At 38.3% G+C, this 14,682-nt stretch overlaps 1 protein-coding gene across 1 annotated transcript; it reads right to left on the bottom strand.

The window, feature by feature from the left end:
• Positions 1-723: 723 nt before the first annotated feature.
• On the bottom strand, positions 724-11,237 carry LOC113073327 (cerebral cavernous malformations 2 protein-like). The gene is made up of 5 exons (XM_026246239.1): positions 11,105-11,237; positions 6,415-6,591; positions 4,765-4,894; positions 4,035-4,098; positions 724-1,141 (listed from the first exon to the last, which is right to left on the bottom strand). Coding segments are annotated over exons 1-5 (402 nt in total). The 5' UTR covers positions 11,135-11,237; the 3' UTR covers positions 724-1,140.
• Between the last annotated feature and the right edge of the window lie 3,445 nt (positions 11,238-14,682).

Below are 14,682 nucleotides of genomic sequence, written 5' to 3'. Positions count from 1 at the left end.
ATATATATATATATATATATATATATATATATATATATATATATATATATATATAAACATTTAGCCTGACAGATGTATGCGCCATTTTGATAACCTCCAATGCTGGGGGCAATGCCCATCAACCTTCTTTGGTTGGCACAGATAAGAAGGAAGACTGTGGCAAGGTGACAGTGTCACCGGAAAGAATGTCAAGGCTGAGTGTTTCATAATTTGTTTTCCCTACAGACAGCAGCCATAGTCAACGACCCTCCGGCTCCATCAGATTACGGTTCTGTTCACTGGATGGAAACAAACTCATTATATTCGTCATTATTACATGATCACTTTCTCTTTTCTCCTTTTATTTCTAAGTGACCTTTTCTCCAAAATACATCATTATTTATTGTCTTTCTGGCACTTCCTCGCTGCATTGGTGCTCTTTTGTAAATCATTCAGACAGAACATGAAATAACCAAACTTGCATGCAAAATAATATGCAGATTTACAAATGCAAATTAGATGCAAAAGATCAATTTTTCATCAGCAGCACTCAGTGAGGCCCAATAAAGTGCACATATATACTGTAAATGTTTAACTATTTGAGTCTGAACTTTTTTTGTTGAGACTTTATTTTACATTTGACATTTATTTACATAATTTCAGGTGACTCTTGAAGCTCATCAAGAGAATGCCAAGGTGTGTCCAAACTTTTGGTCTGTACTGCATATATATATATATATATATATATATATATACTATGTTATATATTAATCAAAGAAATTTGTGACCTAAACCCTGTTTTCAAAAACTCTCCAGTGCAACAGTTTAAATATACAGTGGCTTACATTTACACAGTAGGTACAGTAAGTTCATTCTCTGTGTTTCACAAAAAATAGGCTTCCTCTTCTATGTCTCAGTTCCCCTCTTCAAAACCTGCAGTCTCAAAGTTGTGTGTGATGTCATCAATTCTGCAGTTAAGATCCTGAACTGGAGGAGAGAATTCAGGCATCATAGCCACCGACTGCTGTGGCAGATGTGCTGCTCATGCTCCTCTTGATCCGGCCAAAACTGTCCGTCAAAATCCCACCCTCTCGGATCCCAATGTCTTCCAGAAATGTCTCAAACACTCCTACATCCTTATCTGGAATAAAGGGCCTCATGCCTGCTCACATGGGAGAGAAAATATGTGAGAATGCACCATAAGCCTGTATTTTTAGACAGGATGCATTTGTATTTGCATTATAATTGAGAATACTCTTAAATATTTACATTATTATTAAGTATATTAAGTATGGTTCATCACATAAACAATCTAACACTTTGACAACTTACAACAAATAGATTTTAAAGAATGTTTTATTAAAAAATACATTTGAGGTCAGTATGACTTTTTTATTTTTTAAATAATACTTTTATCCAGAGCGAACGCATTAAATTAACAAAAAAATGACAGCAAAGATATTTCTAATGCTTTTTCCTTTGAAAATGTGGCAGCATTCACATGTTTGCGATGATTTGTCTCTATTCAGAACTGCAGCTCTTCTCTAAAAGTTCACACTAACAATACTGAATGGTCTGAATGGTGAAAAAGTCTCACACTCGCCCAGAGCTGTCTCGAGCTGACTCAGCCTTTTGCTTGCGTGTCAGGTTAGATGAGTCTATGACCAGCAGAGGTATAAATGGCTCAGTGAGTGTTATGTAATTGTGTCTCTGTTGCACACAATTGCTGTGAGCTATATTATCCTTTACCAACTCACTTCAGAAGTAACAGCCACAAGGTCTTTCTTATCAAGTTTGATACATTTGTGTCTCAGTGGGAATTTATTGTCCAATACACTTTAATTATTTAATGACTCACTAATTCTAAATATGTATTTGTGACAAATCTGATCCAATGGTTACAGTTATTTATATTTTTGTATCGTGGTCATAGTGTTATTTATAAGCTGTGACATGTTTCATTTCCCACAGTGGGTAGTGTTAGTAGAGAGTTTTGTAATTATGTCACGCTGTGAAAGTGTGATGTTGTTTGAAAGGCGGTTGCACCATGACTGCTCAAGTGAAAGCCAGGTGCTCATGAATATTCATTAGGCTTTATGTCACTCAAATCCCTCTAATGAGCTAATGACCGAATGCATTTACACAAACTCTAGATACAATGCCAAATCTGATAAATCATGACTTTCAGACTTTAAAATGAAATAATCCCAGTTGTACAAACACACCCCTTGGGGATTTAAACAGGCACTCAAACGGTTCAATAGAGGCAAATAAGAAAAAAGAGAGAGATTATGATGACTTTTGTATTCTGTGTTGTGAGTTCCAAGCAGCAGGAACTTGTGTGAGTCTCCATAGAGGTGTAGCAGGTCGTTGCAGAACTGCTCTATTGGAGCACGAAGTCTGTATTCTCTCAGAAACAGAGCAAACTGCTGAATCTCCTGAGGTGTCAGCTTACTCCTCAACTAACCAATGAGAACCAGGCAGAAAACAACACAACAGAACTATAAACAGACAACATTATAGATATGTCATTTACTCATCCTCATTTTTTTCAACTCCCCAAGGCGGCTTGTTTTCAGAATTTTGAATTACCAGGAAGTGTGAGTATTACAGATAGATTATTTAAATATATTAATTATATATATATATATATATATATATATATATATATATATATATATATATATATATATATATATATACATTTATACATATATATATATATATATATATATATATATGCCGTGACCCGGATGGGAGTAGGGTTTTATGGGGGGTGAGTGTAACCCAGGAGAGAGGTTTGTTCTGTGGTGCCTGGGGCAGAAGAGGGAAGGGGGGCCAAGTTCGGGGATGATTTCAGCTTCCAGACAGCCTGATGGATCCTGGCCTGCAGACTCTGCAGATGGCAGAAGACTGAACAAGCTGTGTTACGGGTGAGTGGGATCACCTGCAATGCAAAGGGCTTTGCAGGTGAGACAGGTTCAATAAATATCCTGAAGGGAGGGGAGAGAGACAACAATGATCTTCTCAGCTGCTCTCTTTTGAGGGATGATGGTGATGAATGCTGAACTATAAACATCATTCTGATGTATTAGTCCTTTTTGTCTATATGTGTGAGCGCTGAGTGGATGGCAGCTGCGATGGCATCACTGGTCAAGCGGTTGGACCGATATGCAAACTGGAATGGGTCCAGGGAGGGGGGGAGGGTATACCTGATATGGTGCATGACTAGACGTTTAAAGCATTTCATGATAATAGGAGTAAGTGCAACTGAACAGTAGTCATTGAAGCAGGATGGAGACAGCTTCTTCAGGACTGGAATGATGGTGGTAGCCTTGAAGCACGCGGGAACAACAGCCTGACTAAGGTGTTGAACATGTCTGTGAAGACATCAGTGAGTTCCACTGCACAGTCTCTCAGTACACACCCAGAGATGTTGTAAGAACCAGGAGCTTTGCGTACATTGATCCTGCTGAAGGATCTCCTCACGCTGCCTGGGGTCAGCGTCATCACCTGGTGACCGGGAGGAGGGGGAACTTTCTGTGCAGTGATGCTGTTTTGTTTCTCAAAGCGAGCGAAGAAGGCATTCACCTCGTTCAGCAGAGAGATATTGCTGTCACAGGTCCGCGGTGGGGGCTTGTAGTTCGTAATGGTCTGTATCCCCTGCCACTGGCTCCGAGTGTCTCTGCTGTTGCTGAATTGATGGGCTATCCTCCTGGAGTACTGTCTTTTAGCCTATCTGATGCCATGGGATAGCTTGGCCCTGGTTGACCACCTGGTCAGAAAGCACCAAAGATACCGACAAATATGCACCAATTTAAAAGGGGCACGCTAATGATTCCCAGAGCTAAAATAACTTTGAGAAAATTTGGGGAACCCAGCCGAGCACTAATAAAAGAGTGTGAGTTTGTATGTTTGTCCAAGCAAAATTAGAGAGGGTCATAATTTTTTTAACTTCTGTTTTGTGCCATTGGTGAGACAACAATTTACGAAATAAAATAAAAATGGGTAAGATTGTAATGATAATTCATAAAGACAAACAAACAGATACTCACTATGAACTGCAGCAGCTGAATTCTGTGTCATAGCCATATGTCATGTCAATAAGGCAGCTGTCACCTTGGACAAGTATTAATGGGAGGGAAAATGACAACATGTTATGAATTTGTGCTCTTTAAGTGGCAACTGAAGATATCCTGCAAATATGCTACTGATTAGTGCACAGACATAGACAGCACAAATGCAAAAAAAAAATCTAAAAATCTAAATTTAGAATATTTTTTAATTGCGTTTCAGAAATAATTATTCAGAAATAATTATTCATCGTATTTAATTCATCATTTAATTATCATCATATTTAGAGGTCCATGGAATCAAAAAGTAGAAAAAAACCTTGGTTTAGACCAGTGATTCTAAACTCGGGTGGATGGAGATATTTATATAAGACATCTACGTATAGTAACTTAAAAACCATGTCAAAAAATTTCCTCAAAATAAAACATTGAAATTTAATTAATGGATTAATATAAAACATGCATAATATAAAACTCCTCTTTAAAATTCAACAATTATATTTGTTGAATTTTATTATATATGTTGCTATAATACTTATAAAAGTTAGCAGAATTTTTTGTCATTCATCTTTTGTTTCCCCCGTTAGCAGATCAGAACAGACTTTGATCTATTTTTAGGTCCCGACTCAGTTGGGAAACACTGTTTTAAGGACATTCAGGACTGTAGAGGTTGGTTAACTGGCTTCTAAAGGGCAGAAATGATGTCACTCACTCCTATGTGGCCAATGGCGGTCAGGCATGGTGTAGTGATATCCTGCCCTGTTGACACATTCAATGGTCTGATGTCCATAGATGATCTGAAGAATTTGACAGATGAGCGTGCAGTACTCCTCTGCAGCATCCTGTGTGTGATCAGTATAAGAATCAAGTGAAAAGAAAATCAATGAGTTTCCGGTTACATACAACATTTACATGCATCAACCTTTCTGCTTCTCTCTAACCCATAAAAGCAGACTGCAATGTGGGTCAACAAAACAATCCCATCCATATTAATGTTCACAGGCACACGAAGACACACAGATCACTGACACAGCATGTTCTTACATAAGTCTGGGCATTACATCATAGGGCAGTCTACTCTGAGTGAGCTGTTTACATCACAGCTGACACAACTCTAGTCAGCACGGTCAATGCAAGAGCACAGCTACAGCTCACAATGAGGCATTCGTATTCCTGAGGGTGACACCCACTGACTAAGAACCTCCCCATCCTCCATTAACCCTTTCATCCATCCATCCATCCATCCATCCATCCATCCATCCACCCTCCCTCTGATTCATTCTTCCATACAATTTTCACTAATTAACCATTTCATCCAACGACCGATCCATCCACATGATTTCCATGCATCTATATTAAACATTTTTTACCCATCCATTAATTCATCCATCCATCCATTGGAATGGCTGAATAACCTCACCCTGTTCTCCACGGCCATGATGTGGTTGCAGTAGGCATCAGGGCGTGGCATGGGTTCCAGAGGATTATGGTTCCTCCCTGTGCAAGCTTGCCTGCATTCCCAACTCCCACCTGGAATGTGTTTCGTTCCCATCTTCCACCTGGTTTAGCTCCAGGCCCGTGCCTCTTTTCCCAGTTACCTCCTACAACCGCTCCGCCTCCCCCATGCTCCCAGCTGACCCCTACAGGTCTCCGTCCCAGCACCCACTCATCATCCGTTTCTCCCTGCTACCTCTGTGTCTTTTTCTACGCTCCCAACTCCCACTCATGCTTCCGTTCCAGGCTGTACTTACATCACCACCAACTCCACCACCCCCTGTCCCACCTCCTACACCCTGTCCCACCCCTCCCATGCCCTGTCATGGCTGGATGAGAGCTTCCAGTCCACACTGCAGATGGCATGGCGATGCTCCATAGTGCCCCCTGCAGGCCTGGGGTCAGTGTTGCTTATAGTTTGTCTGTGGCTTTCCAAACCAGTGGGCCTCTTCTCCAGACTGTCACCGGCTAGTACAGTATCCACATTTAGACACATTATTGAAGATTCCTTCCATCCTTATTTATGTTAAAAATTTGCCTTGGAAATATTTTAGCAATGCAAATCAAAACTGACAGACACCTTCACTGTTTTCCCCCCCAGTGCATTATCTCTTTCCAGTTTACATAAAGTCCACATCATGTACATTGTTAATCATTTACCCAGATGTTTAAACTCAGAAAACCTGTAACAGTTTTCCCCCCTCAAACTTTGATATTATATTCCCATATTAGTCTGCTAAAATATATCAAATAATGATCCTAAAATGTGTTTTATGAATTTATTTACAGTAATTAAAATTTACTAAGACAGAACAGATCGTAACCAGGATAAACTATGGTATCTCATATGTTCAAGACATTAACTTACTACTGGCCAGTTCTGAGCACAAATGTGCAGTGCATAATCCCGCAGGTAGGAGGCAGCAGCGATTTCATGTGTGGGGATTCTCAGCAGGAGTTTCTCATTGTCTCTCAGGTAAGCATCAGACAGGATGAGAATGCAATCATGTTCCACACTGGTCTTCAAAGGCATAACCCTCAGCTTCTTCAGTTGGAGATAGAGACAGAATGTGTAACTGCTTAATTGTGTGGTTTTATTTTAAAGAAATAAAATTCATAATGTACAGTATATATATTTTTAATCTGTTATCATTTAATCTGCCTACTGTTGGTTTTGAACATGAGGATTCAAAGTATTTTTTTTTTTAAGTCATCCCTTTAAGTCATCTTTTGAATCTAAACACAAAATTACAATGACGCAGCAGGGAACACCAGGCGCTTTACAAAACTTTGAGAGAAGAGTTCATAAGAGAAAGAAAATGAGAGATTTTGCAGTAATGAGGGAAAAGAAGCATTTGTGAGATATGCAGTTGAAAGTTCCTTTAACTCTTAGGCAGAAATGTGCTTCCTGTGGAACCATGCTTTTTTTCTTGGGATGATCTCAATGCTTGAATATCTTGGAATTGTGAGTTAATAAACAGTAATAACTATGAAATATGAACTCAGAATTATGAGAACAAGAAAAATGTGAGCTTTGTGTTAATAGCACCAACTCTTTTCAGATCTGAATTTATCTAAAATATGAACATGCACTTAAAAACCACTTAAAAAACTTAAACTAAAATGAGTCTTTACTAGGTCTGTTGTGTATAATTTAACTTGATCTTGCTTGTTGTCAGGTTTGTGAAAGCCTGTTTTTATGCTTTTATGATGATGTAAAAATCTGCTTTTATGATGATGTAACACACACATCTGCCTGCTGCTCAGCGAGACAGCTGTTAGATATGGAAGACAGATTAGAGACAACCCACTGATTTATACCCCGTATGAGGAAAAAAACATTCACATGTAAGGAGTGTATAAAGCTGTGCATCAATCACACACCATGTCAGTGAAGATGTGTGTGTTCACATCAGATTTGATGTAATGGGGCATATCAGTCATCCTGGCTGCTTTCTGGGCGTTAGTCAAAACACATTAAGAAAGGCAAATTCAAAACAATAAATCAACCACGTTGCATGGCTCCATCATTAAACCTAAACACAACTATTACTATCTTACTATTCACAATGACCCCCCAAAGAAATACATGATAAACTAATCCTTTGAAGATAATATGACACAATAACTGGCCTCTTATACTGCTGTGTCCCATGGCTCAGAGGATTTGTGGTTTAATTAGTGACCCAGAAAAAGAGCAGAAGCTTAAATATTTTTTATTCATTTTATGCAACAATGTTTCTTTGTTTTAAATGTTTTAAAATATATATATATAATTTTTATCACACGTATACATGAACTCTCATAAACATAAAATAAACCTCACTCTCTCTCTTTCTCACGACACACACGAGGATAACCGGAAGAATGGAGTGAGAAGATGAGGAATATACAAACAGTCTTTAATCCTTGAGACACAGGCTACATCAACACTGGACACAATAGGAAACACATGAACATAACAAGTAGATCCAACAGCGATAGAATGCGAAGGCACAGACTTATATGCAATAGATAATTAATAAACACAGGTGACAGAAATCTTAATCAAATTAAATGAGAAAAGGAACATGAGCAAATAAGGAAACACAGGAAGGCACATGAGGAGCAAAACACACAAAAGGCATGGACCAGAGTCTAACATTACTCCCCCCTCCCGGAAGACATGTCCCACACCGTACAACGTCCAGTGGGGAGGGGGGGTTGGCACTCTGGAGGCCTCTAAGAGGGTTACTACATGGAAGGCCTCCAGGGCAGTGCCCATTCCAGGACCCATGGTGCATCTGATAGCTCTGGGCACCATGGTGGAGTAGGAAACACATGAGGCCATGTAGGTAAAGGCAGTTCAGGGGGCCATGGCAGAGCAGCCTCTGAGGCCCCAGCTCCCGGCCCGGCCTTACGGGTTCTGAGGCCCTCCGTGAGCCATGGCGGGGGACTGGAGCCCTCCCTGAGCTTAACAGAAACAGGAGCCCAGACTGGCATGAGCTCTGGAGCTGGAGCCCACACTTGCAGGAGCTCTGGGGCTGGAGCTGACACGGCTTATGCTGGGTACACACCAAAAGAGTTTTTACACCAAAAGAGTATAAGATTTTCAAAATGTAATAGACCACAAACATGAGGATAAAAAATCCTAGATTTAACAGTTTTGCTCCTAAACAGATTTTCCACCAGAGTCTCAACAGTGAACACAGGAAATTTCGCAAAATCTCACTAGACTTAAGAATAAGCATTGCGGACGATATGCGGGAAGAAATTGCAATGATAGTGTTTGGAATGATTTTCACAGAACATTCCCGTGGAAAACTAAAAAAAGGGTTTGGCGGGGACATGGTCTGTGCAAGTTACAGAGTGAGCTAGAGGTGAGTAATGGTCACTTACATCACTCTTTAAGAATGATCATCACGCTTTCTAACTGGATATTGTTTCGTTTTACGTGATGATCTCCAGAGTGTGCGTGCGTTTGTCCTCGGCGTTCCTCCCACACATCAGGATTTCTGATCGTAAATATTAAACATGTTTAATATTTACGATTCGCGATCAGTCAGGTTCGGACACTCTTAACACACTCCACACCAGGAGAAAATCTGATAAAATAATCTGTAGAACCATCAAGATAATTGGGACATAGCTAGGATCATCAGAAGGGGGAAAATCGGCCCAAAATCAGCCCAATTATCTTTTGGTGTTTATCCAGCATTACTGTTTCGGTCAGGACTTCTGTCATGACACACACACAAGGAAAACTGGAACTAAGGAGTGAGGAGACGAGGAATTTATAAACAGTCTTTAATCCGTGAGACACAGGCTACATCAACACTGGAGACAATAGGAAACAAGTAGACCCAACAGCCATAGAACGCAAAAGTACAGACTCATATTTATGTGGATTAAGGAAAAAAAAAAACACAAAAAAAAAACATTATTTTTCAAGTAATGTACATTATTGTTGCTCCTCTATGCCCCGCCTTCTGAAATTAATAGATTTTTACAAAGCTCATTGGTCTGAAATGCGAGGTGTGCTTTGTGATTGGAAGAATGACAAATTTACAATGAATTACAATGAAAATTTGTAATGAATTACAATGAAAATACGTGCTGATAGCCAGCTATAGAGATGGTAATCAAAGAGATGCACCATAAAGTCATTAAATCGCACTATATTCATATAGATGGCGTTCACATTGATAACTGTGATTACATAGTAATAGTGAGCTGATTTGCAGTCAAACAGATGGTAATCATGCAGATGCAGGCAGATTCAACATAAAACACACTCACGCATATGTAAAAACCGTTGAAAAATAAAACAAATAAAGAAAAAGGCAATCGCTATAAGTTCCGCCTCCATCAGATTAAATGTGCATCAGAGCATGTCACGAGCCATGAGTGCCAGAATTCAAATAAATCTTCAGCCTTTCTTTCACTTTTTTTGTGGATCGTCTCATTCTGTTTGTGGCACTGTACGCTACAAAAACATGCCCTTTTTTACCCCCAAGATGCAGTTTCTGACCGTGAGTTATTCTATAATAGACACAAACAATACTGTCCCTGAAGAACTGACATATAGACGAAGGAATTATGATCCATATTACAACATTATTGCTTCGTTGGACTAAACATGCTCCATGAAATGTTGTTCAGTGGACCCTTAACTTTCTAACTAAACCGGGATTTACAGCTGTGGATGTGTTTATGACTCGTTATTACGACGAATCTGGTATGTACTGCATTTCTAATGTTCATGTTTTTCATGTGTACTGCTTACACAAATGTAGCAAATACAGTCTTTATAAGCATTCCATTGAAAAACAGTTATCTGTCGTCGATACTTGAGGCTTAGATCTTCATAGTGATATATAGTTTGATAGATTAAATTTGTCCCGTTTCATTTAATCTATTCGTAAATATTGACACGTGCAAACACGGGGAGTTGAGGACACCTAGGTTTGGGTGTAGGTCAACAGGTTTAAATTGCTGCATTAAAATTATATGTATGTATGCATGTATGTTAGTATATAGGCACTGCAGCACATGTGCACACCTGTTGAAAAAAGGAGCTCATGACGTAGGTGTTGCATGTAGGCAAAACAGTACAATAGAAGGTTAATATTGCAAACCGAAGATTCATAAACCAGAGCAACTACTGAAAATTAATTTGTGTATATGAACATGAAAATATCTGTGTGGCACAGTAGACAGTGTTTTGAAACGTATTCACATTTTAAGAATAGTGTAAAATTCATATGATTTTTTATTTCATAATAGTCCACAAACCCTGTTTCAATGTATATGTATGCATAAAAAAATGTATTCCAAATAAGCTTTTGCATTCAGTGAATACCACAGTTGAGATAAGACAGGTCAACAAACAGCATCACTGGTATAAAGGTGTTACCCGCCAAAGGATTTTGGTATATCATGTGATAGACCCATACAGTATAGAAAATGTACACATAAGAGGTCACATGACCAGGTTCACAGTGACCCTTCAGACACATATCAAACACAAATCTTTGAAATATTCCAGTTTCAATATAAAATGAAACAGAAGAACTTACCTTATTGGTTCGCTTTGGCTCATAGTCCATATTGACCAGCCCGATGGTAGCTGTGTGGAAGGGTGTGTGTTTGTATGTGTGTTCCTGTGTAGGACAGGCCCAATCTCCTCTGAACCTTCTGGAGCCAGGCAGGATTGTGCAGGAAACACACTTCCTGCTGGACAGGAAACTCCACCAGAGACTCTGATCTAAAATCCCAAACACCTCCACACTCAAACTACTGATAACACATAATCATACACAAAATGGGCTTGTAAACACACACACACACACACACATTACACACCTAAATGACATAAACACAGATTAAAGCAAAACAAAACAAATCTCAAAGTTCTGGCAATTATTAAAATACAACTTTGCATTACCATAATAGTTTCAGCTCACTGAGGACACAGTTTAAATGGGTTTTATCAATCTTTTTTTTTTTATAATAAAAAATAATAATAACAAATTAAAATTAGTTTTTGCTGTTACAATTAAAAAATAAAATAAAAAATAGGCCTGAGTCATGGACAAACAACTGCAAGTAGTAAAATATAGCAATGTGGCAAATTTTACAACATTCAGCTAAAATTGAGAAAAAAACATTTCAATTTCAGCCAGATTGGTTTTGTCAGGCTGAAAACATTGTTCGGAACAGTTGATTTTAATAATTGCTTCTCTGATGCCACATTTTGACAGTGTTAGCCTCTATTTCATATGGATAAGCTACACTAACATATCAGCATTGTGGATGTACTTCACTGTGACCAAAAACAAACAACCATTACCAAAAATAACCACAAATGACGCTATTTTTTCACTCAAAAACTGAGCTCAGATCAACGAGAGCAATGGCTTACCAATTTATACTATTTTCTAGCATAGCAGAAGGGTTAAGTTGGGAATTGCACATGGGACATTAAAAAAAATCTTTGCAGCTCAGTCGCCCATGTTACGCCCAGTTACTCACATCATCCACTGGGGGGCAGTGTGGGTCAGCACTTTGTTTCAATGGGGAGTGGCACTCAAACTTGAGACTGCTACACGGACGGAATGAGAGTATTGGATAGCTAATCACCTGCAGAGAGAAGGCATGCTCACACACTGCCCTGAGCTGTACAAAAACCCAGGTTATAACCTTAAGTATTCTATACAGGAAGAGCATTATAGTTATCTAAAATAATATTGCAGTTGTTTGACGTGTTTTACCCTTGAAAAAAATTTGTTGTCTTTATGATTTACTTTACTTTTGAATGTAAAGTGCAACAGTGCAGTAGCCTATTCACTACACTCAATGACATATACTAAAGGAATGTAATCAAACTTTATGATGAAGGCAAGTAGAATTGTTCTTAAAGTCAGTGCTAAAGTCGAACTGGATTGCTAAACAGCTCAGGGAAACACACTGGTAGCTCAGTTCAAGAAGGAACAGATCACATAAACCCAATGTCATACTGGGACAATGGCCAGAAAGTCGCTGGAAATCAGTGGCAGATGATCTGTGCCGTAGAGGACGCTGAGGAGTAAGCAGTGTGCGTTGGTGTTTGAAGTCACTGTGCGATCAAGTGACCCTATAAATAATACACATTCTTATTGTGAATGAGAAGACTTTCCTATGCAGCTGATCTGGCCCAGGTTATCAGATGGGGAAATAATTGTTAATCAAATAACTATTTAGGCATTGTTTTATAGGCATAAAACTGTCTTTAAAAAAAAAAAAAAAAAAAAAAAAGACATATATGCTTCCATGAAGATCCTTTAACACAAATCTAATCTTTATATTGAACAAAGGTTTTTTTTTTTATAGTGGAAAACGTTTACTTGGATTATCTTCACACTAAGAAAATAATGTTCATTTTAAGAACTGTTCATTAAAAGATTCTTTGGGAAACTTAAAATGTGGTTTGTGGTTAACATAATATAATAATGGTTAAAGCAATAATAAATCATATATTTGAAAAAAGAGCAATAGCATTGGAATTTGACGGTCAAGGTCAAACTGGCTCGTCATGGTCTGGTCAAAAAGCCCTCTAAAACATCCTTTAGGAATAAACCTTCACAGTCCACTGAAACTCACATTCAGGTTTGGCTCCATTCACCTATATTTATATATAGTATTCCATGCAAACTGCATTGTGTGTGCTGTACATGTACTTTGAGATTTTTTCTCTTTTTTTTCTTCTCTCCCTTAAGGGCATGAGTGGAGGAGGAGAAGAGCTAATGGTGGGTCAGTTTTCAGGAGAGGGGCCACCTTAAAAAGCGGTTAGACCACAAACACACATCACATATACCTGCAGCCCTGCTTAATGATCCTGCAGTTACCACAGCAACCTGTCAAAGGATACCACATTAATCTGCCAGTGTCTCATGCTCTCCATCTGCCTCCAGATGTTTATGTTTGCTATAATAAATAATGTAGAATGATTTCATGTACTATATGAGAGAAAGACAATCATTAATGACAGTAATGCAGTTATATATTTAATTATTATTATTTATTATTTTTATCATTTCTCGTTTTAAACTAAAGGAATTCAGAGAGTGATGTCTAGTTTCTCTTAAGGTTTATTGACAACCTGCTCACAAACCAAATCATTTGATACATTTTATTGAGTTATCAGTGATCTAATTGGAGCGAGTATTCATTTCCGTTATTATTAGGAGTGATTTTACTCATTTATAATATTTATTTTTGCCAATATACAGGGCTATAATTGAAGAGTGATGTTTGGAAATCCAGGTCAAAATTTGTTAGCATTTCTAGATGCAGACTGAGTTTGATTCATGCACTGATAATTGTTCATCCTGTTCAATTTCTATACAAACACTTTCTGCTTCTGAATTCATTTTAGCTTGGGAAAAAAATATTCCATGCCAAATTACACTTACATTTACATTTAAATGTATTCCGTAATCAGACGTTTTTTTTTTTTCCAGATTGAGAATAATGTTAGCAGAAGGAATAAATCCAAATGAGAACCCTACACAAGTAGTGTCACTATACCAACTTCAGCTGTTTAATGAATAGTTCAATGGATTTTGCTACTCATGTGAAATTGGAATCGTAGGCATCTTATTTTACCAGAAATATGGTTTGAGCAAGGTGTGGAGACCACCATAGAGCAAGGAAACCACCACTGTGAACTACAATGCAGTTACTCCATGACCTCCAACAATAAAATCCCTGTATGTGTGAACGTCCTACTATAGGGCAGCATGATTACAGCCCCCAAATATAATTTGCTTTCCATAAGTATCTTCAGACTGGACAGCAGGGTTCTTGTCATTGGCAATTACCCACCATAACTCTGGGTTTTTAACCAGGCAATAGAATTGAATTGCAGCAAGCTAGATCTCGAAAGACCTCACAGAGAGAGTGAGAAAGAGAGAGAGAGAAACACTTTAGCTGATGTCTTGGGATTGTTTTGTAATTGGGGTGATTTCTTTACAAGTTTTTTCGCTCAAAAAAAAGGAGAGAAAAATAAGTCCTGGAAAAAAGCTGAGTAGCATAAGAATTTAAAACCAAAAGAGGTCTTAACATTTTATGAGGTGACAAAAAAGTCTTTCATTCTCCCAAGCACACACACAAACAT

This window comes from Carassius auratus, unplaced genomic scaffold (assembly GCF_003368295.1).
Source record: "Carassius auratus strain Wakin unplaced genomic scaffold, ASM336829v1 scaf_tig00011994, whole genome shotgun sequence".
NCBI lineage: Eukaryota > Metazoa > Chordata > Actinopteri > Cypriniformes > Cyprinidae > Carassius > Carassius auratus.
The sequence above is the reverse complement of the archived record's forward strand: the minus strand, read 5'-3'. Positions and strand labels throughout refer to the sequence as shown.

Excerpts from the sequence above, each read along its gene's own strand:
- LOC113073327 (XM_026246239.1), bottom strand. The coding sequence starts at position 11,134 with ATGGACTATGAGCCAAAGCGAACCAATAAG. Across the intron at positions 6,592-11,104 it reads AGCCAAAGCGAACCAATAAG|AAGCTGAGGGTTATGCCTTT; the intron begins GTAAGTTCTTCT and ends CTCCAACTGAAG. Across the intron at positions 4,895-6,414 it reads GTGCTCAGAACTGGCCAGTA|GATGCTGCAGAGGAGTACTG; the intron begins GTAAGTTAATGT and ends GATCACACACAG.